Source organism: Panulirus ornatus, chromosome 32, assembly GCF_036320965.1.
Source record: "Panulirus ornatus isolate Po-2019 chromosome 32, ASM3632096v1, whole genome shotgun sequence".
NCBI classification, from domain to species: Eukaryota; Metazoa; Arthropoda; class Malacostraca; order Decapoda; family Palinuridae; genus Panulirus; species Panulirus ornatus.
The window spans coordinates 22,113,164-22,138,426 of record NC_092255.1 but is presented as its reverse complement, the minus strand read 5'-3'; the positions used below and the strand labels follow the sequence as shown (position 1 = coordinate 22,138,426).

The following is a 25,263-nucleotide window of genomic DNA, read 5'->3' as shown; positions in this document are numbered from 1 at the left end:
CATGTCCTCAGCTCACGCCATGAACCACCTATACACAACAGCAGCATCGAATCATCGCTACAAACTACGGACACAATATTCCTCCATGTCTCGCTATGCACCCATGGACATGCCAGTACAGAGCAACCTGTTTTCGCTATACACCCGTGGAAAAGTCAATACATAAAAGCCTATACCCAGTAACGTGTTCTCGCTATACGCAAACAGGCACAGCAGTACATAGCGAAGCGTCCTCGCTATACACTCGTGGATACGTCAGTACGCAGAATAAAGGTCCACTTTATATACTAGAAATGAGTGTTACAGTGAGATGTCACCCAACCACAGATCACGGACGCGCCGTACACAGCCCGGGTTCTCGTTAACACCACGGATACACCGTTAACAGCCTGGGTCCTCGTTAACACCACGTACACGCTGTTAATACCCTGGCCCCTCGTTGACACCACGTACACGCCATACAGAGCCTGGGTCCTCGTTAACACCACGGAAACGCTGTTAACGGCCTGGGTCCTCGTTAACACCACGTACACGCCGTTAACGGCCTGGGTCCTCGTTAACACCACGTACACGCCGTCAACAGCCTGGGTCCTCGTTAACACCACGGACGCCCGATCTACAAGCCCAGATCCCTGCTGACACAAATGACACACCGTCCACAGCTTCGGTCCCCGCTAAGACCGATGAACACGCCCCTCCACAGCGGTCACACGTCCCCGCTATATATCACGGACACATCATACGTAGCTCCAGGTCCCAGTTAAGCACCTCGGACAAGCGCACACAGCCCTGTGCCTCCGCTGTACACCACGGACATATACCATACATCGTGCCCTGTCCCACGGACATGCCTTACACAGCCTAGGTCTCCGCTATACATCACAGAAACATTGCGATACGATACGCACGCCCTGTACCTGTTCTATTTCACGGACACGCCCTGCGCAGCGCTAGGTTCCCGCTATGCACAGCAGACACGCCGACCAGCGACCCCACCTCCCAGCCACACTCAACGACCATGCCCTAGAGAGCTCGCTGTGCCTTCGACATATACTCTGGAAACGCCTTTCGGTGACGGACCTGCGGTGATAATGTTGGGAACTGGGGACGAAGAGAGACCTGCAAACAGCGCCGTGTCCCTGCTGTGCATCACGGACGTGCGATGCGCGGCGCCATGCCATATTCTCTCCTCCCCTGGCTACACGCCACGGACACGCACACTACACCGCTGGCGGACCGGACACGGCCATGCCGCCTCACTAAACGCCACGGACGCGCAGTAAACAGCGCTGTATCTCCTCCATGCGTCACGGCTACACCATAATATCTCTACCGCGTAACACACGTACGCCGTACTTTAGCGCCGCGTTCCCGCTCTAAACCAGAGACACACTATACACTCTGCTATATATTCCCGCTAGACACGAGAGATAGCGCTATACACAATCCCTTGTCTCTGCTAATACTAGAAACACGCTGTGTATAGCGTAGTTTTTCCTTTATATACCAGAAAACATGCCTTACGCAGCCCTTTGTCCATATTAGATGTCTGAGACGCGCCGTACATAACGCCCAGTCCCCGATATACGCAGAAGAGCGGTCGTGTCCCCAAGTACGCATAAGAGCGCTTGCTCCCCGCCATACGGACAAGAGCGTCGTGTCCCCGCTATACGGACACGGGTGACGCGTCTCGGTTATACGGGCAAGATCGTAGGGGAAAAAAAACCTTCATGATTTTCATCAAGAATTAAGAACATTAGATAAGTATGGAATTTCAGTCAAAATATATGAAACATAAATCTAATATTCACATGTGACAACCAGTCATATACATATATATATATATATATATATATATATATATATATATATATATATATATATATATATATATATATCACAAGACCCCGTCTACTTGTGGCCAGACCGTATTTAAAAAGTCGCCTTTAATGACGTTGTATCAATCGTCTGTTGACTAAACGGAGCACAAACTTGAAGAACGAGGTAGCGCAGTCTCGGAGATGCAGGAGCTCCAAGAGTCCAATGACATATATATTCATATATATATATATATATATATATATATATATATATATATATATATATATATATATATACTTGTTTGCTGTTTCTCGCGAAGCAAAGTAGCGCCAGGAACAGAAGACGGTTTCATTTGCCCACATCCACTCTCTGGCCGGATGCCAGTCAGCGTTATTCCTAAATAAACTGACGCTCCTCATGAGGCCACTGGAAAATATACTGGGTTCAGCAGCCGGGACCCGACACTCACTTACTCGTACGTATGCCTAATATGTATGCTACAGGTTCTGGCTAAATGACCATGTAGCAGTCAAGAGCCATTAAATCTAACATACGCACAGCATTGTGATTACTTCTGGATGACCAGGTTTTCCAGCTGTGGTTCCTGGAACATCAAGTGTTTCAACTGTGGGTCCTGAAACATTAGGTGTTCTGGCTATGGGTCATGGAGCATCAGGTGTTCCAGCTGTGGGTCTGATGTTCCAGCTGTGGGTCATGGAACATCAGACGTTACAGTTGTGGGTCCTGGAACATCAGACATTGCAGTCGTGGGTCCTGGAACATCAAACGTTAAAGCTGTGGGTCCTGGAACATCAGACGTTACAGCTGTGGGTCCTGGAACATCAGACGTTGCAGGTGTGGGTCTTGGAACATCAGACGTTACAGTCGTGGGTCATGGAACATCAGACGTTACAGGTGTGGGTCCTGGAACATCAGACGCTACAGCCGTGGGTCCTGGACCATCAGACGTTGCAGCTGTGGGTCCTGGAACATCAGACGTTACAGTTGTGGGTCCTGGAACATCAGACGTTACAGTTGTGGGTCCTGGAACATCAGACGTTACAGGTGTGGGTCCTGGAACATCAGACGTTACAGCCGTGGGTCCTAGAACATCAGACGTTACAGTTGTGGATCCTGGAACATCAGACGTTACAGTTGTGGATCCTGGAACATCAGACGTTACAGTTGTGGATCCTGGAACATCAGACGTTACAGCTGTGAGTCCTGGAACATCAGACGTTACAGTTGTAGGCCCAAAAATATCCAAGTGACTAAAGTATCCTCACCTGGGGTTTAATGACCAGGTGCTTGGAGCATTCTAAGCTTGGATATACTGTGCTTCTAAATGATCCATGTCATCCGGGAGGATGCAAGCACAGAGCAAGGAGGGAGTATAAAAGTGTCTCACTGATATCTAATTTTCTCTTTTCCATTTTCTATCAACTACCTCCCGCTTATGTTCTATACTTCTCTCTTCGTGTGTCCGTAATCATCATTGTATCTGTCTCTTCCTTTGTATTTTTCTCGTATTACTTTTCTTTACGCATTCATATTTCTTGATTCCTTGTTAATTTCCCTCTGTGTAAAGTTTTCTATAGACATTCTTAATTTTCTACGCATTATCGTTTTTCTAGTTATTCTTGCAGTCATTTCTTGGTCCGACGGTGTTTTTCTCCTATTACCCTATCTCCGCCCCGCTGCCTACCCTTCCTGCTACTGCGCAGTGAGCCAGCATTTCACTGGCTGTCAAGTTTCACTTACTTCGTCTAGTTAGAGAGACCCCTTCTGCTTCATCCACACGTAGGTGCTGTCTTTCAGTGAATAAGAATACGATTCCACTATCTCACATAACACTTGACGACACCTAAATCACACGACTCGTTCTCCTCAACCCTTGATTTTCTTGCGCTACGCACTACCCGCGCCTCTCGGCAAACATCTCCTCGTAAGTAATCGTAAGCACCAGGTACTCCCCTGGGGCTATCTTTCGGGCAATCTCTCCCCACCACACGTAGCCAACAATTTCTTCTCCACGCGAGCGTGAGGTAACCTCTCCCCACACAAATATTTTACATCTTTTTTCTCTCACTTGTGTCGGACAACCATTTCCCACACTAGTGCTGGAGTAAGCTCTCCCCACAAGCGTTTCATAACTCCTCCCCACACATGAAGCAACAGTCCTCAGTACAAGAGCCTCGCGCAACCTCCCTCCATCGCCTGTGTCGCTGGATCTCGTTGCAGACGTGTCGGAAAACCCTAAGACGCGTCGGACAACTTTTAATGTCGACGAACTTCTCCCTCTCATAACGGGGGGCGAACTGCCTCCCGCATACGGGTGTCGGGTAGACTCCTCAGAAGCAAGTGTCAGAAAGTTTCTGGAAAACGGCGTCGGACGGTTTTTTTTCGAACACAAGTGTCGGGCTCCCTTCCCGAAGACAAGTATCGCACGGCCTTCACGAAGACAAGCGTCGCGTGGCCTTTCCCGAAGACAAGCGTCTCACGGCCTTCCCGAACACAAGCGTCGCGCGGCCTTCCCGAACACAAGTGTTGGACAGCGTTACAGATCAGAAATGTCGGAGAGCCTACCCGAAGACTAGTGTCGGACAGCCTTCCTAAACGCAAGTGCCGGATAGCCTACGCAAACACTTGCGTCAGACGACCTTCCCAAACACAAATATCGGACAATCCTCCTAAACACGTGTCGGACGTCCTTCCCAAAGACAGGTGTCCGACAGTCTTCCCAAGCACGTGTCGGACAGCCTTTCCCAAAACACAGGTGTCGGACGGCCTTCCCAAACACAGGTGTCGGTCAACCTCCTCTCTCTCTCTCCCTCTCTCTCTCTCTGACCAGCCTGCCGGTGCAGCTCACATCCCCCCCAGATCCCAGCCCTATGCCTCCCACCAGCACATCTGCGTTGTACAGATCCACCCCTTCCGGAGACCGACGAAGAGCTGGAGTCCCACCTACGCCCACAAGCAGTCTTGACGGGATAGACCCTCGGTGGAAATACATCTCCAGCGTGACGAGTCGTCCGGGGTAGCCACGAGGATATGATTCACGTCTGCGATATCCTAGCGGGGGAAATTCTGTCAGCACAGCATAAGCGAAGAGCGTGATGCGAAGGTGCAGAAGGGTGCGTTCGAGCGGGGGGGTTGCGGGCATGCTAGGGAAAGTGTAGTGTGGAAGCCATCATAAACATCTTCCATACCTCGTCCAGCTATGTTCCGTGAAGGAGAGAACCTAAGAAATGTGTCTGAAACCACACAGCTGAGGAACGGCTGCGTCTGGCAGAATGTTGATGTAAATATCTAACAAACTGTTGACCGACGAGTTGAAACACCTGTTATATGCACGTGGGAAACACATGATGTAGATCTGCAGGAAACACCTGAGGTGCGTGCCTCGGGAACATCTGATACAGCTCTTACGCAGGAAGCACCTGATGTAAGAGAGTCTGGAACAAGATATATTTACATAAGAAAAGTGTGCTGTACGTGGAAACACCTGCTATTCCCTACGTCGGAAATTAGATGTACATGTGTCTGAAACACCTGATGTACGTACGCTTGAAACATCAGGGACACGTACATCGGAGACACCTGATATACGTACATCGGAAACATATGATATACGTACAACGGAAACAACTGATATAAGTACAACGGAAACACCTGATATACGTACAACGGAAACAACTGATATGCGTACATCGGAAACATATGATATACGTACATCGGAGACACCTGATATACGTACATCGGAAACATCTGATATACGTACATCGGAGACACCTGATATACGTATATCGGAAACACCTGATACACGCAGGCTGTCAGAACTTTCGCCAGAAGCTTATGTCATCGATGGGGAATGGAGGACGCAAGAGTGTAGCATTCCTTGGGTTTTGGAAGTGGGTGTTTTGGCCAAACTGTGAACGAACTGCCCAACTGGAGTGGTTCTGTCAGCGACCGCCGCCAGTACGCGAGGTGGAGACTCTGGGCACGGAGTAACCCTCAGACGCGCAAGACAACGCACCCGCGACTCTTACCGCACATGTGTTTACCTGGTGTACAATCATGTGCAGCGAATGAGGAAGCAGATGACATAGTACCTGCTGGCCTATGATAAAGTTGCCTTATCCTACTCACACCTTTCGATGGTTTCGGTAGTCTATCCCGACAGCTCGGCTTTGGCCTAAGAGGAAGACATTTACATCGGTCTGAACAATGTCGTAGGGAAGGTTGTGGAACTAGGTGTGTGGGGAGGACTCCGACGCTGCCTGTGACCCCTAGCTTCTGCAGTCGGAGTGGTGGTGCGCGCGCTGGTTCTCCCGAAGTCCGAGCCTGTCTGAGGCGCTCGTGAGGGGACACGGTGCTGGAGACTGGTGCTGTCGGATTTCTGAGGCTGTTCGATGTGGTCTCCATGGTCCCCGAACGCAATGAAGATCAGCTCCGCGCAAAATGTGTGGTTGATGGCTGCGCAACGGTTGTGTGCGGGGTACGGTCATATATTCCAGGTAGTTTTGTGGGCCTCTGTAGTTCTTGTAGATAGTTATAAGACACTAATGAGTGTATGGAAATTCTTTAAGAAATGATTAATCACAGTTTGGTGTCACTGAAAGTGGCTTTAAGGGTAAGGGGTGACCTCACGTTGTAACCCCCCCCCCCCCCACACACACACACACACACATCTACCTCGATCACTCATTAAGTACAAACAAAGGACGTGTGATCGACGGCACATCACATCCCGTTGAGGCTATCAAGCCAATAATGACGACAGGGGTTATTGGAGGAGAATGTACCAATCACTGAATCATAAATCCATGAGCAGTATTCGCTTAACAGTGGATACATATATATATACATACGGCGGTGATTACATCATGACACACAGATGATGTCATGATTTGCATACATCAAGTCTACCGGATCAAAATAGAAAAAAACACCAACAAAAAACGCCACATTTTTTTAAAGATTTGGATAGATTGTGCGGTCACTGAATATACCAGTATGCAATAACCTCGTAGTTCGCCAGAATATGCATGGTATAATCCTCTCCATGAAAATTTAAATATTGTCGTCAAATAATAACACAGCCAACGCTATGCTCATTCATTTATTCCCATGAAATCTACGAGGCAAAACTTTACACCAATCCTAAAAATACAAGAGGATATTCCCTAATATCTTTATTAATATTCCAGCGATGTGAAAGCTTGGCTTCATGACGTGTGTGTGTGTGTGTGTGTGTGTGTGTGTGTGTGTGTGTGTAAGAATAATACATATTTCCTCAACAATTCCTGTATATGACCATACGACACCAAACAGTATACAACTGTATTGGTACGACGCTGTACATAATACAAAACAATGCGACACCTAAAAAAAAAAAATTATACGATGCATTACGACACTAAATACAGTGCGATACAATATACAGTTAGCTACGAAACGAAGTAATGCATTTATGTAACACTACGCTGTATAAAGCAGGTTACAGCACGCTATTATGTACTATATAATGCAATGTACAGCCCATTACGACACTTCACTTAGCCTGTAATACAGCGCGACAATTGTATAAAAAATAAAACGCTGCATACAAATGGATACGACACTTGATGACACACATTGCTATGCAGTACGACAGTGTATACAATACGACGCTGTATGCAGTACGATACTACTCTATGTAATACAACATTATGCAATACGAAATGTATATAATAAAAATGAGGCTACGACACGATACTATCACTGCAATACTGCATACAGCATAGTGTATCATACAGTAGGGTAGGGCACTTTGAAAAGCATTATATCATACAACAATATATAAAAAATTCGCTATATACAGCAGACTGCGTTCGACACAAATACATTATACAATACAATGCTATAAACAGTGGACTACGTTTGATATGAATCTATCATACAATACTTACAGAATGCTGCGTTTGACGTAAATTATCTATACATTACGTCGCTATATACAGTAGGCTACGTTTGATTAGGATATATCATGCAATATGGCGATATATACAGTAAGACAGGTTTCATGTGGATACATTATACAATATGTTGCTATATAAAGTAGGCTACGTTTGATATAGATATATCATACAATATGTCGCTATATGCAGTGGGCTACGTTTGATATAGATACATTATACAATACGTCGCTATATGCAGTGGGCTACGTTTGATATAGATGCATTATACAATATGTCGCTATATACAGTAGGCTACGTTTAATATAGCTTTATCATACAATATGTCGCCTAATATGGCAGTCTGATACTTCACCTACTACTATATACGAACCGAACATACCAGTTATATTTCGTTCCCAGTCTGATGTCTTGAGACGAAGCTTTTGGGAGTATAACGAATCAGGCAGATGGAAATGAATTCAACCGATACACGGGCGGAAGTCATTCTAAATTCAAAAGATCGTAAACCGGAGGCGAATTCCAAGGATTTATGGAACTCTAAAACTAAGACGAAAACAAAGTGTTTGTCGCTGTCAGAAAATATCTGATACTCTATGTATCTGTTGCTTCCATCATCAAACCCCACTGTAGGTAAATGTGAATTAACTGGTGGCTGTCGATTACTTTCTTTTTTTCTTTTTGAGTTTTCAGTTCAAAAATATATATAGTGTTTAGACAATGCGCTAACAAAGAATATCTCAGTGATAGTACGTGTGGAAGTGGGGTTAGGTGGAGGAAAGTATAGAACATACGGTGGGTACAACTGAGAAAATAACAGAAGCCATCGCTGATGTAAATTTTCTGTTGCAGGTATGAACAAGTTCTGCTGCTGGTTGGACAATATGCCTCTCTGATGGTGTAGAGAAAATAAAATCGTCCGCGGAAAGTACAAATGAATCTGTCGCAGGAAAAAATAATTCAGGAAAAAATAATTCTCTCTGTTGCGAATAAAAACGTTTCTGTTGTGGGTACACAAAAAAATTAATCAGAGTATCTGTCCCTAGTGAAAGAAGGGCCTCTGTTGCTATCAACAAAAATTCTATTGCTGGTTGAAGAAATTATTTCCCGTTAAGAAACGTCTTTGATCCAGTTCGAAACAATGTGATGCTAAAAATGCCTTTATTCAGCGTCCAAAAAGTAATTTTGGATGAAGAAAATGCCGCATATATCCATATATATATATATATATATATATATATATATATATATATATATATATATATATATATATATTGTACAACATGTCTTTGCTGCTATATATAATTTTATTTTAGTTTCACTGACAAAAAAAAAAATCTGTTGAACGTGGAATTACTTTTGGGAACAAAATATTTGCTTGTAGTATAAGTTGTCTCTGCTGCTCGTAATGTCTTTATTGCAAGTTGAAGGAAATCGTTGTCCTAGTATAAATGTCCGTCGGTGGCGCAAAACATCTTTTACTTCTACAAATTTTTTGACGTTAAAAAAAAAAGATTCCTTGCAGGCAAAGAATTCTTGGTCAGTAATGAAACTTTTCTGTTGCTGGTAAAAATGTCTCTTCTGTGGCTGTTGGTCCTTGAGGATTAACGTCCCTCTGCTTGTATTGAAGAGAATTGGTCTCCGCTTCTGGTCAAGTCTTGTTTCTGGCTTGATGAGCTCCCAGAGACGGGAAGAGCTGTGACCTGGGATGAGAGCCCAAGACGAGCAGGTCTCTCCTCAGTCAGGCAAGTGTAAAAGACAGTGGCATTATGAGCGGTGCGACCCTCGTATACCGTTTGCTGTCACGTATCCTCCGCGGACAGAAGAGATGCAGAAGATTCCTCCAATCTGAACACATCCATCGCGGATGCTTTCAGGTCGCATGAATGCTAGAAAATTATATACCTGTTCCATCAACTTGTAAAAGACTGTATCATCATGGACTATGCTCGAAACTCGTGTCAAACGTTGCCGCGGACGACGGTGACGGAAACTGTCAACAAACAGCCAAAGCAAAGACTTGCAAATGAGGCCAGGTGTTGATACTCACACAACAGCATCTGTCACCCTACCACAACAGCAGGAGACACTTTGCAGCAAGTCACCCAGCAGTCACCCAGCCTCAAGGGCAATCCTCTTGCACCACCAGAGGTCACCCAGCAGAGGCAGTAATGCAACTGCTAGAACAGTAGTCCCCCCCTATTAGCAATAGTCCCCCACCATCAGCAGAAGCCATTCATCATCAACAGAGGTAACCCAACAGGAACAGCAGTCAGCCATCAGTAACAATGGTGGCCAATCAGCAGCAGTAGCAGCAGCAGCAGTCTCTCAGCAGCAGCACTGGTCAACCATCAATATAGCAGTCACCCAAGCAGCGGCAGTCATCACCCACTACCTTCCTAATATTGGACCAAGCGTCAAGGACCATCCAGTCATCAGGCTGAAGCTCCAGAACCTGAGTCTTTGATGGAATATAACCCTTTGAGCAGTGTTCTAAACCTGGCTCGAGACACTGGCTGCTGGCGAGGCCCTCACGAATTTCATTTAACTCTCCATGTCAAACGCCGGAAAAAAAAAAATGTAAACTCTTTTTGTTCCTCGTGATTTAAGAACGATAAATAATTCGGAGTGAGCATCGTGTATGCCTAAATGCTACACAAAATCTGTGGTTGTGGCAAGGATAAACACATATGGCGACCCCCAAACCAAGCAAGAGTGGGAGGGGTCCGCAAAAAGAGGGCTTCTGACTTGTCCTGTGTCGTTTTTCGTCGGCTGTGACTCCAAAAGAGAGGGTGGGAAAAAAGGGGGAAATAAAAGTTCACCTTCCATTGTAAAGCACCGACGAGCCATGTATTTACAAAGGTGGCCTCTTGTTTTGTGTTGTAGGTAATGATGTTTACCGTCGGTGCTGGTGTCGGAGCTGCTGAACGCACTGGTGACATGAAGCACTCTCTTTCAAGCCCCTCGCAAGTGCTTGCACACAAGCCTCCTGAACATAACTATTCCTCAGAATTTATTATGTAGCTGAACATTTCCAATTTCTTTTCAAGTCCTGGTGCGCGTGCATTGGGGGGAAAATCGATCCCCGCTGACCAGTACATGAAGACTTGTATGTCATTACGTTTCCAGTGGTCAGCTATGGGCAGTATGGAGTCCTGTAGGTCGTGTTATTTCCCATGTTCAGCTCTTCATTAAGTCCCTCTACAGCTTGTCACAAATTAAAATATGTCATTTACAAAGTGAGTCATTCATGAAAAATCAGTGTACTTGTGTATTTCTGTTTGCCAAACACATGTCGAAAATATTAGGCAGACAGTCCTACGAAATGTTCCACTCATTCTCTGTCCCATCCCAAGATGCCAGTGAGGCGTAACCAATAGGAGGCGCTCGGGGCTGAGGACAACCAATCAACGAAAAGATTTGTTAAAAGAGAGAGATGGGGTAGGCATGTCAGCCAACCCCGTGCGTCCTCGTGCGCGGGACTCCGCCCTCCGAGGCGATAGCCCCGCCCATTGGCTCGCTTGTATGGAGTTAGTGGAGGACGTGTTGTGTGTTGTTAGTCTTGTGTATGTCGGACACCAGTGACCAGTTGTGTCTACTGTGTTGGCCAGTGACCGCTCGGTGGCCAGTGTAGATGGGATGTGTAATTAGTGATAGTAACACTTTGCAAGGTACACATCACTGAGGTGCGATACGCCAGGCCTACACGCGGGAGTGGACTGTAGTCATCCGCAGGGCTGGAGCCTTCACACAAAACCATGTCAGCCTACACCCAATTCGGCTACACCTACCCTGCGGCAGCCTCACAGGTAAGCCCGAGCAACACCTGAGGGACTCCTCGGGGCCCTCAAGGGGGTCCTGGTCCCCTCACGACCCCTCAAGGCCCTGTGTTGCTCTGAGACTCACCGTAAAAATGCCGTCTTTTTATATGCTTTGTGGTGCGCATGTCGCTAATATGAATCAATAATTCATATTTTTCCCCGCCCCCTTGAGTCGAGACCGATGCCAGATTGGCACTGAGGCGCTGGCACGGGGAAAAGGACCTCTCAGACTCCCAATTAGCACCGCTATCAACATTCACGCTCCTAGATATATTGCCGAACTCCCACTGCTGGATCGATGGCGGCGGCGGCGGCGGCGGCGGCGGGACGACGTTGGGAGGTGGGGGCCGCACCACCTGCTGCCTCCTGGACCAGAACACGCGCTCACCAACACCTTTCTTAATACTTCATCCTGGTTTCCCGCCCGGCATCATGCGCCCCAGGTTGACCCCTGGACACATAACAACCCCCCACTCCCCTCCTACTTGGATGACACTGGCGTCAATAATTATAAATATATACATATATACATAAACAACGTCGCGAACCTGAATGTGTATCACACAGCTCGCCATGGAATTCTGGCTCAACCCAAACGGGATATAAAACCCGACGGAATAATCCAGAGCTTGTAAGTCACTGCCTGTAGCGTAGGGCCCGAAGGTCTTGGACGAGGTGAAGAAAAGAGACGAGGGAGAGAACCCATCCTGACGGAGCGCTTCGGGAAAGGGGGGGGTTGGTTTGGGGAGGATGGGGGGCGTCAGGGCAAAGGTCACACTCGGAGCCTCCTATCAGCAGCAACAGAACCGAGACATTCCTCAATTATGTACACACCTTCTCTCTCCCCATCTCTCCCTCATCAATTTTCCCCAACTCTTTTCAAAAGATTTTTTTTAGGGTGGGTGGGTGGGGAGAGGTGCTGAATTTCTGAAGGACTGACCTGCGTTGGGACAAATCTGAGGTCAAGTGGAATTACAGGAAGCTGGTGATTGTCAAGTGGTGGTGCACCTCTGCTGATGGCGCGGCCAAGACAGTCTCCCACTCGTAACAAATGGAAGTTACTTGAACAGATAGTGTCATATGGTAACTTATCTACCCTCATGATAAATCCTTCACATGAAAATAATATTGTTTACCATAACTTAGCCGACTGTCTGTTTGGGACAACACACGACAATTCAGTTCTTTTAAAATATTTTGTGGATTTTTTTTCTTGTAAAACAACATACAAGATTATATATATATATATATATATATATATATATATATATATATATATATATATATATATATATATATATATATATATTCCACCTTTTCTACGATGAATTGGTCGTCAGTATATTTTTTTTTAGCTTCTGAGTAAACATGACAGACATTACATATATACCTGAAATTTATTCTAGAATATATTATGATAAAAAGATCACATATGATTTTCAAAATGATTTTATTCACATCCACGAACTTATAAAGTACAACAAAAATTATGCAGGATCAAAGTAAAATGTACCTCTGATCACTTACCAAAGTGCATCTAATGTCAATGGCTTAAATATACCTATGGTCACTTACAAAGGTGTACCTTCCATTAACGGCTTGACTGTACTTTAATATCTTGAATGTCTTTATGGTCACTTTACAAAAGTGGAACTGCCATGAGTGGCTCAAGTGTACCCTTGGCCGTTTACGATGAAGTACCTGCAGTCTGTTATTCGAAAGTACCTCTGGTCACTTGCAAAGGTGTATCTGCCGTCACTGGCGAGTGTACCATTAGTCACTTACAAGGATGTACCTACTGGCTAGTGTACCACTAGTGACTTACAAAGGTGTACCTGCCGACAACGGCAAAATTGTACCACTGGTTACTTATATTAGTGTACCTTTGGTCAGTGGGTTAGGTGTATCTGTTTCCACTTACATAGCTGACCTTGCAGTCTCTTAGATGTACCACGTGTCACTTGCATATATGTACCTGCCTTTATTGGCTCAGGTGTGGTACACCTCTGGCCATCTGCAAGAGTGTACTGTACCGTCAGTGGCTCATGTGTATACATTAGTACCAGCTGTAGATGGTAGCGGGTGGTGGGTCACACTTTCCAGGACCTGTCAAACACTCCACCTGCTCTTCATATAATATATATATATATATATATATATATATATATATATATATATATATATATATATATATATATATATATATATATATATATATTTGCACTGTTAGAGAACCTTATAAAGCTAGGGTAAATAAGCCATAAGCCGTGTATTACGGGAGCCAGTGACTGTGTCCCCGTGTGAGGCCCGGATTACCCCCGCTGATGGTGACGCAGGCCAAGGATTAGCGTGACGGCCCGTGGTGTGCCGGTGACGGTCTCCCGCGTCCCCGCTCTGGGCGCGATGGGATCTGGTGCCCGGGACTTCGTGATGGCAAATGTGTGACGGATGCTTCCGGTTAAGAATAACTTGTGACGTGGCGACACTACAGCGATGTTGAGTTACGTATTAAGTGACGGTATTGGTGACGCGAAAGTAATAACTTTACGTCTCCTTCCCACGGAGTGAGACGTCATGATGTGACGGTAATGGCGATGCGAAGTTAATAATGATGTGACGCCAGTGATGACACATAGTTAGTGATGCTATGGCATTAATGGTCATGTGATATTAATGACGTGACGATTATGTGAATTTAGTGACGTAGCGATGTCAATTTGATAATGACGTAACGGTCGTGACAAAGAGAAATTGATAACAGATGTGACGATAGTGGTATTGTGAAGCTGATAATGATGTGACGGTACTGGTGACGCAAAGTTAATGATGTGGCAGTAGCGGTGATGTGAATGTGACTAATGTGACGGTCGTAGCGATGTGCAAGTGACATTTGACGGACGTAGCGGTGTGAAGGTGACTTATGACGAGCGTAGCGATGTGAATGTGACGGTGTGACGACTGTAGCGATGTGAATGTGACGGTGTGACGGCTCTAGCGATGTGAACCTGACAATTGTGACGATCGTAGAGATATCAAGTTGGTGGATGTGACGGCCGTAGCGATGTAAAATGGACTGATGTGACGGCCGTAGCGACGCGCTACTGGTGAAGTTACGGTCGTGGCGATTTCAAATTAGTGATGATGTGACGGTACTGGCCACGTGCAGTGACAGTGTGACGGTGATGGCAATGGGGAAGCTGATGATGTGACGGTGATGAAGTTAGATTTTGTGTGACGGTAGTGATGAGGTAAGACTGTCGTTGCTATATGAACGGTGACGACATAACATCAGCAGTGACGTGACGGTAAAATACAATGTGACGCTGTCAGCAGCGTGAACAATGTGACGGTAAATGATGAAAGAAAATCAACACTGTATCTCGTAAAATGATATGCATGTGACGCTAAGATAATGCTGGTGCTGTGACAGAAGTCCTTATCCTGTTGTAGAAAAGTCGTTACGGTTACGGTAATGTGACGAAAGTACTCATTCTGTTGTAGAAAAGTTACGGTTACGGTAATGTGACGGTACTTGCGACGCCTCTGGTAGCACAGTAGCAGTGATGTGAAAGTACTTTTCGTGTGACGCTACTAACGTAACACTCGATGTGACGACGTCCCCAATCTTTATATACGGCGTCGGCGATGTGACGGTGCTCGTGAAGTGGTAGTATGGTGATGTGACGACAGTCTTGGAAGATGTGACGATCTTGGCGTTACGGGGATGGGGGGGCTGCTGTCAGTTTTGTCGATGTGACGGTAGACATGTTGAGATAATCTTGGTAATCTGAAGGTCTTTGCGATGTGACGGTCTTCGTAAATGTGACGGTAAGAAAGATGTAACGATATTCTCCGACGTGACGCTAGATAATGTCACGGTACTGGCGTAACGACGCTGGTGAACATGTGACGGTCGTGACGATAGTGTTACTATCAGTGTTACTGTGAGTGCGTGACGGCATTAAGGATGTGACGGAGCTGGTGACGTGCCGTGTGACCTGAGATGTGACGGAAGCTGACACGACAATGGGCGACTTAGAGTTGACCTGGATGTTGCAGTGACCTGGAGGTCATCGGCACGGCATACGACCCGATGCTGACCCGAATATTTTTTTCCTTGAACTGGGCCTTCCATGACTTGCTGCTGACCTGGGGTATTTAATACATGACCTGGATGTTGCAGTGACCTGGAGGTCATCGGCACGGCATACGACCCGATGCTGACCCGAATATTTTTTTCCTTGAACTGGGCCTTCCATGACTTGCTGCTGACCTGGGGTATTTAATACATGACCCGGGGACTGTAATGCCGACTTGAGAGACCTGGAGTTGACCTGAACTTTATAAGCGACCCGCACTCCACACCTGAAACTGACTCCGGGAGGGGGGCCACGCCACCTGGAGGTGTGTCGCGACCTGGAGGCTACACGACCTGGAACTGACCTGAACGTAACTAACACGGTAGATGTTCCGAGCTGGATAACTGGTTTATAATCCTCACTCCCTCACCCCGTGTACACCACCCACCTCCCTCACCCCCTTACCCCTGTAAGGTCCAGTAGCGGCTGGCTGGACAGTGCGCCGCCGCTGTCCAGTGTACCGGCCAAGGTGCGCGCAGGTACACTCTCCCTGGCACACACCCCTCCATCCCCCCCACACACTAAGGGTGCCTTCCCCCTACACCTGGCACTCACTCAAGTGTACATCCCGACAGGCACTCACTACTCATACCCATGGACATACACTCAAGCGCACCCAGAGAAAATATATCAACTCAGACGCAGGTACTCTTAAATATGTACCCTATGTTAAATACTCACATCCACTTGTAACTAGTTCATTAATTTATAACTGGGGTCATTTACTCAGTACTCACCGTGGAGATGGTGAGTATCATGAGAATGAGTTATTTGTTTTTTAACGGTTGTAGAGACCTATGTGAATTCGTAATACCAGATGGATACATGGATGTGGTCATGGCACGGGAGACATCAGTGCTGTGGCCCGTAATCCCGCGTCCTGATGTAAGGCTACAAAAGTCATTCCTGTGACGTCTGTGATTATATTTATTTTGCCCGACACCACAACTTGAAAACCATCTTACACTACCATCTGGCTGGATCTGTACAACCACCTGGGGTATCTTCTATACCATTAAATGGCCTACTCCATGACCTGGCTCGTCCTGCAACATCACTTGGCTTGTCCTACACCACCAGCTGGCCCATCCTACATCACAACCACCTGGCCCTAGTTTTACATCACCACTTGGTCCTTCCTACACCATCACCTGGCCCGTTCTCAACCACCACCTGGCCATCTTCGTAAGCCACCACCTGGCCCGACTTGAACCACCTAAGCCCTTCCTGAATCACCACCACCTGTCTCGTCCTACAGCCACTCATGGCCCTTCATACACAACCACCTGGCCCATCCACTAGTACCCCTATATATACATACACACACACTCCCCTCACCCCCCACTGTATAGACGACCCCCAGGAGCGGAGGATCAGAGATGAACCATCACTATGGCTGTTCCCGTGATGAGTGACATTCCCCAATAACCTAATTACCGGTGAGGGCGTCGCTACGCTCACCACGGTCGGTCCACCTCCGAGAGGGAGACGCTGGTGGCGCGGCCTTTGTAGATGTTGTATACCCTCGTCAGGGGTTTCACCCTCCCGAGGATCAGTGTTGAGGTCAGCCTCCCACAGAGTCCTGAGGAGGTTAGGTTCACTGGATTATTACCACTAGTTTTGGTATTTGATCTTCCCGTTTTTTTTTTCTCTTTTTCCTTCTTCGTCTTATTTTCATTATTATCTTTATTACCGTATTATTATTATTATTATCATCTTCTTCTTCTTCTTATTATTATTATTATTATTATTATTATTATTATTATTATTATTATTGTTATTATAATAATATTTTCATCATTATTATTATCATCATAATTATTATTATTATTATGTCAGACGTTTTAATCATATAGCAATGCCCTCTGCTCCTAGAAAGGGACTTTCCTAGTAAATTCCAAGCACATACCATCTATTTTTCTTAATTCTTTTCGCATTTGCCTTTAGCTCTCCCCCCACGTGTATTACTTCATTTATGGATCATATATTGTTCTAATCCTTTTAAAGGCAGCTTATTACCATCAACTGGTTGATTACAAGTAAGATAAGTCTCGATCGACCTGTATGAAATACTGGATTTGTGTTTTTTTTAAGCTAAAAAAAAAAGCAAAATAAATGTTGACTTTCATAATAAGCGAATCCCAAAAGCATGTGTCGGCTCTACCGTCACAGAAAGCCGAGACCATCAGCACTTAAGCCGACGTGTGTGAGATCCCCCCTGTGCATCTGATCTCAGTTTCTAAGCTCATACTTGGCGTCTTGTTATCAGAATTTCAATTTGTACGTCGCCTTGTCTCGTGCAAAAACCCCCAGTATGATATACCCGGTGCTAGATGGTCGGAAATTAAACTCAGATAAAGTCATCCCAGCAGATAATTACTGGAATGATCGGCATTACAACACAATGGAAATCAGGCACATATTAATTCCATCTGTATTCTGCATTGGCAGCGTACACTCTGGGCGAAGAATACAAACATACTCGCCCCTTTCATGACGCGTCCGCGATCTCTTCTGGGACGGGGATGGGATAACATTAACCGCCGGGTCTCGTGATTTTATAAAAGCCGAGAGTGATCTTAAGAGAGAGAAAAAGCACATCATGCGTTACTTTGAGGAGAGAGAAAAGGTCCGTCATGAAAATAAATACTCGAATTCAACCTCCCCAGATATTAATAAATGCCTTGTTATTATTATCTAGTGAAGTGTATGATGATTACGGTAGGTTTGTATGTATACCGTCCTTACCGATATGATCCAGGGGGGTCTATACCACAGAGACAACCAGTGCTTCATAATGCGTCTAAATCAAGCTTGAAGTCCCCCTCTTCCCTCCCTTCTACCTCCCCTCCTCAAGCACACGGAGTGTCGCTTTCAAGCAGGAAGCACACAGCGTAGTCTTCGCCCACGCGTAAAAAATAAAAGAAAAAAACTTACAGCGTAAGACAAACCTTGTAACAGGGGACTTATAAATGAGGTGACACGAGTTGAATACGGCCATTAACCCTAGGGTAAACAGTTGCTCCTTATGAGGGAAAATAGTCCTGGAGGAGCACGTGGGAAGCAGTAGGGGCTCCGGAAGAAGCGATGATCGGCCACGCTGGCCGGACTGGTCACCCACACTACCCCTACCTCATCGCTCAGATATCGCCTTGGCCGGGGCGTTCCTCACTATGATCCACCAATTTTACAACAGGTCTTCCTCTCCCTTGTGTTCCTGCACAGATGCTTGATCGTATATATATATATATATATATATATATATATATATATATATATATATATATATATATATATATATATATATATATATATATATATATATGCCTCGCAGTCTACATACTTGACATCCTCGGGTACCATGTGTTTACGAATATACACATCCTCTCTCTCTCTCTCTCTCTCTCTCTCTCTCTCTCTCTCTCTCTCTCTCTCTCTCTCTCTCTCTATATATATATATATATATATATATATATATATATATACATACAGATAATTTGATTCAAAATATCTTAAAACATAGAGGTTATCTAATTTTGTGGTGGGACTACAATAATTTCACTGATAACATTATAAGACAACATAGCTTCTTCCCCAGATCATGTGGATGATTGTTTACCATAAATTTTCCCCCTTGTTCCCTCGGCCATTAAAGCTGTAACTGCATTAAGCACTCTCTGGCAGCTGCATTAATTAGTGGCATTATCATAATGATGATTTAATTCTTGTCATCATACTGGAAACAAAAGCAAAAAAAAAAGATCTATAATTACAGTCTTTCCATCAGAAATGTTTCTGGCAACAAAATGTTTGTATGAATCTATGAATTGTTGAAGGAGGGGAAACACCAAGAGACACTGCTTATCACCACATCTACACGTGACTGCCGGATACATATCACAAGATTGTGCTAACTCGCACGCCATCGTGAACTGCACCACAACAAAACACTCGACCATTCCACAATAATAAGATGCAAATATGACATTTATATGACCCCCCTGCATATACCTGATACCATATGATACCATTACTGATAGTACCATTGTCCTGGTAGATTATGGATTCCAGGCATTACAACCCATTTTATTTTGTTTCTAAAGGTATATGGAATCAGTTTTAATTTATGTATGAATAAATTGGAATATGATGCTGTATCATATTTTTTTCGAGTGTAAGTAGCTGGAGAATGACAGCTGATGTGGGAAAGGCATGGAGGTAACTCACGCTTGTGGTAATATGGACGTGAGGGCGACACAAGTGTGTGTGTGTGTGTGTGTGTGTGTCGTGGGAGTGCTGGTGGTATGGCCCTGAGGACATGAGACAACCGCGGGGAAAGAGGGACCTGGAGGTGGCGTGGGTACAGAAAAGACGAGGGTAGTGTGCGGATGACGCGGCGCAGGCGTGGGAGCGGCGTGGGCGTGAAAGTTATACGAAGTGTGGAGGGGGCGTGGGTATTAGGAGTGACATCAACGTGTGTGTCGTCTGTGTGGAAGTGTGACAACAGTAGGTATGCATGTGTCGACGATGAAGAAGTAATGATAATAATACTACTAATAATAATAATAATAATGATAATAATAATAATATAATAATAATAATAATAATAATGATAATAATAATAATAATGATAATGATAATAGAATGATAATACAGTTAACAACAACAATGATAATAATAATAATAATAATAATAATAATGTAACGTATTCAAATAACTGATGAAAGAAGAGAAATTGTATTCATAAACAATGGGGCCATGAGAAGGTGATGGGCCTTAAGATTGACAGTCTTAACTCGAGCACAAGTGGGTGGGCAGCAGTGCACTCATTGATAAGGTTTACAGTGGTGTTGAACTGCAACTAGGGGACGAGGGATGTCAGGGTATGCAGTAGCTTATACTCCCATACTGGCTGCTGAGGACTGCTGTCGTGAACACCTCTTGGTAGAGGGGTTTAAGAGAGAGAGAACATGATTTTACCTGTATATTTCCGCTTCTTTCCTGGGGAAAAGGGGGGATGGCTAGATGGTGGGTTTGGGAGGAATGATAGCTATATGGATGCTGTAGAGTTCAGGTGTAGGGAGTCCAAGTAAAGGCGTGGGTATGGGAGTGTCATTGGTGTAGAAGTGATATGAATATAGAAAGGCCATAAACATAACATGGGCTAAACTTTGCGTATGGGCGTTGAGGAGGCTCGCTAGGAAGCCACGAACCTGAGCTACATGCGATGGTATACGGTATATATCATATATCATTCTATAGTTACAATTATCACAACCTAATGTGAATAAGATGTACAACCATATATCATTCTATAGTTACAATTATCACAACCTAATGTGAATAAGATGTACAACCATATATCATTCTATAGTGATAATTACCACAACCTAGGACGAATAAGATGTACAACCATATATCATTCTATAGTTATGATTATCACAACCTAATGTGAATAAGATGTACAACCATATATCATTCTATAGTGATAATTACCACAACCTAGGACGAATAAGATGTACAACCATATATCATTCTATAGTTATGATTATCACAACCTAATGTGAATAAGATGTACAACCATATATCATTCTATAGTGATAATTACCACAACCTAGGACGAATAAGATGTACAACCATATATCATTCTATAGTTATGATTATCACAACCTAATGTGAATAAGATGTACAACCATATATCATTCTATAGTGATAATTACCACAACCTAGGACGAATAAGATGTACAACCATATATCATTCTATAGTTATGATTATCACAACCTAATGTGAATAAGATGTACAACCATATATCATTCTATAGTTATAATTACCACAACCTAGTGTGAATAAGAGGTATGATATACATCATATAAATCATACAACATGAATTTTGTATTCTGACTACCCCACAAATTGACGCAGTGTTATGAACTGCTCTCTCTTCTGCGCAGGCGCAATCATTCAGCGCACTTCAGAGGTTTTTAAGCGCTGCTGGGCTTCCATGCACCCTTACATTCCATTGTGAAGTACATTTAAAGTGACTCTGCGCTTTGAGAACCTTCAGTTCACTTGGGTTATTCCGTGCACCTAGAATTATTCGGCGCACCATCATTTATTCAGCGCACTTCGAATCTTCGTCACATTTTGGTATTTAGCGTAGCGGAGGTCAGTGCAAAATGTGAATAATCAGCAAGATGGAAGAAAAAATAGCGGTGTGGATTATCCAGCGCAATGTGGATTCTCCAGCGCAGTGTGGATTATCCAGCGAGGTGTGGATTGTCCAGAGCTGTGTGGATTATCCAGCGCTGTTTGGATTATCCAGCGCAATGTGGATTCTCCAGCGCAGTGTGGATTATCCAGCGAGGTGTGGATTGTCCAGAGCTGTGTGGATTATCCAGCGCTGTTTGGATTATCCAGCGCAATGTGGATTCTCCAGCGCAGTGTGGATTATCCAGCGAGGTGTGGATTCTCCAGCGCAGTGTGGATCATCCAGCGCAGTGTAAATTATTTGACGTAGTTTAGATTATTCATCACTGTGTGGATTATTCACCACAGTGTGGATTATTCACCACAATGTGGATTATTCACCACAATGTGGATTATTCACCACAATGTGGATTATTCACCACAATGTGGATTATTCACCACAATGTGGATTATTCAGTAGTGTGGGCTGCATTACAGTTACTCAGAGTGGCTAGAATCACTCACAGCGTCTGGGGTCATTTACAGACTTCCGACCTCGATTCAGCGATTCAGGAATTACTTAATGCACCAAGGACTCATCACTGCGCATGTACTTAATCAGCACTCGCGCTGCTAATCAGTGCGCCTGCGCGCAATTAGTGATCTTGCGAATCACCACTGCGCTTTTGGTAAATCAAGTGTACTTGCAGGTGATTAATGTGCTCGTGGATTAGTCACTGCGTCCGCGATTAATCCACACTCGCAGGGTCGTCCAATGTATTCAGGATCATCCTCGGCGAAACTAGTGATGTCCCGAATATATATATATATATATATATATATATATATATATATATATATATATATATATATATATATATACATAAGCATTGTGGGTGCATGCGTTAGTGCAGCCTGGGGTATACTGGTCGCTCTTCTGGTTACTCCGAACGGTGAAAGCCATTCAGCGCAGCGGGCGCTAGACAGTGTATTTGGAGCTCTTCTTCAGCTCACTTGAAGCTATATTGAACGCCGACGGGGTTCCCTCTAAAGCTCCCAAGATACTCGAGCGCAATTAAGGGGGTTATTCAGCGCAGCGCACTAGCCACCCCACTCCCTCGCGAGCAGGAACGGTCCCTCACGCGAAGTCCTCCCCTCGCCGAGGACACACAGGGAGGAGGACGTGCTCAGGTCTTTTGTATGTGAAGTTCTGGAGGGGGACTCCTTATCAACGGCGGGCGGGTGGGCGGGCTGCGCGTGGCCCAGCGGGTGTCTGGATATTTGGGCAGGTAAGGGGCGCCCAGCACAGCGGGGCTTGGGCATTAAGGTGGGCGGGCGGCACCCTGCACAGCGGAGCCTGGACACCGTAGGGTAGGCGGCGGCACCCAGCATAGGGCGGGCGGCACCCAGCAAAGCGAGGCCTGGGTACTGTAGGGCGGACGACACCCAGCATAGAGGGATCTGGACACTGGAGGGCGGGGGACACCCCAGTACAGCGAGGCTTGGACACTGCAGGGCGAGCGGCACTCAGCACGGCGGGGCTGGTACACTGTAGGGTGGACGGCGGCACCCAGCACAACAAAGCCTCTATACTGTAAGGCAAGCAGCGGCACCCAGCACAACGGAGCTTGTACATCGTAGGGCAGGCGATGGCACTCATCACAATGGAACCTGTATACTACATGGTAGGCGGCGCCTGTCACAACGGGACATGTACACAGTAGGTGGCAGCACTCAGGACAACGGGGCCTGAATACTGTAGCGCGAGCAGCGGCACCCAGCATAGCGAAGCCTGGCCAATGAAGGGCAGACGGAGGCACCCAGCACAGCGAAGCCTGGACAATGGTGGGCAGACCGAGGTACCCAGCACAGCGAAGCCTTTACAACGTAGTTCAAGCGGCGACACCTAACACAGCGAAGCCTGCACATTGTAGAGCAAGCGGCGGCACCCAGTACAGCAAATCCTGTACATTGAAGGGCGGGCAGTGGCACCCAGCACAGCAAAGAGTACACTGAAGGGTAAGCGGCGGCACCCAGCACAGCGAAGCCTTTACACCGTAGGGTAGGCAGCGGCACCCAGCAAAGTGAAGTCTGTTCATTGAACTGCAGGCAGCGACACCCAGCACAGCGAATCCTGTTCATTGAAGGGCAAACGGAGGCACCCAGCACAGCGAAGCCTATACATTGTAGGGCAGGCGGCGACACCCAGCACAACGAAGTCTTCACAGTGTAGAGCAGGCGGCGGCGCCCAGCGCAGCGGGGTCTGGTCACTAGGTTCTGTCTGTCCCCAGTCAGCGCCCGGGGCTATGGTTCTATGTTATTTCCCGGTGTCATCCTGTGTCTTCACCAGCTGCCGGTCGCTGATATATACCAGCTGTCGTTCTGGGATACTTCGACTGTCGTACCCTCTCGTCCAGCCGATCTGTTGGTGTCTATGGCTACACATGCTTTCCTCACCTCGTGCTAACCCATTCCCAGAGCGTCTTCATAACCATTTCCGTGTTGTCGTTCCCAGGTAGTTTGTTATATATCCGAGTTGTAAGTCGCTATGATTACTGGTTCTTCCGGGCCCTCCTCGCCAACATGTCGTTCCAGACTGTCGTGTATCACTCTTGAGGTCGGCGTTCTGTTTATTTCCGTTGTCGTTCTAGGATCTTTAAGGAAGTCGTTCATTGTGCCGGTTATAATTCCGTCTTTTTATGATTTAATTCTTATTTCATGTCGTTAGAGATTGAGATAAAGCTGTCACTAAAGTTACAAGATATTTCAAGCTTTTGCTATGTGCTATTTCTTGATTTGATCAGTTGGTTTGTTATATGTATATATATATATATATATATATATATATATATATATATATATATATATATATATATTCTGTTGTCATAAGTTACTTAGGCCCTAAATCCTACATTATCTCCCTTTGTTTTTAGAATTTATCATTTGTGGTTTCATATATAAATATATATATATATATATATATATATATATATATATATATATATATATATATATATATATATATATATATATATATATATTGTAACTCTAGTGACAGCTTTTTCTAAATCTCTAACGACATGAAATAAGAATTGAATCATTGGGTTGCTTTTGCGAGTTCGTTAGTCTTCTGTTATCTGTTACTCTAGGTTCCCGTTACCTGCTACTTTGGGTTACTGCTTTATGTTAGGTTGCCGTTATCTGTTACTCTGGACTGTCTTTACATGTTACTTTGAGTTACTTGTTACTTTAGGTTGTCGTTACCTGTTACTTCACAGTGCCGTTACCTGTTACTCCAGGCTGCCGTTGCCTGTTACTTTGCGTTTCCGTTACCTGTT

General features: G+C 45.2%; 1 protein-coding gene and 1 long non-coding RNA gene across 3 annotated transcripts in view; one reads left to right on the top strand and one right to left on the bottom strand.

Moving 5' to 3' along the window:
- The window catches only part of LOC139759166 (uncharacterized), a 287,348-nt gene that overhangs the window by 7,035 nt on the left and 255,050 nt on the right, over window positions 1-25,263 (bottom strand). The gene's annotated exons all lie outside the window — the stretch shown is intronic.
- The window catches only part of LOC139759164 (homeobox protein araucan-like), a 200,982-nt gene continuing 187,064 nt past the window's right edge, over window positions 11,346-25,263 (top strand). For both annotated transcript variants that reach the window (XM_071681211.1, XM_071681210.1), the window contains exon 1: window positions 11,346-11,587. In XM_071681211.1, the coding sequence (XP_071537312.1) occupies window positions 11,537-11,587 (51 nt within the window). In that variant the 5' untranslated portion in view covers window positions 11,346-11,536. The remainder of the gene's footprint in view (window positions 11,588-25,263) is intronic.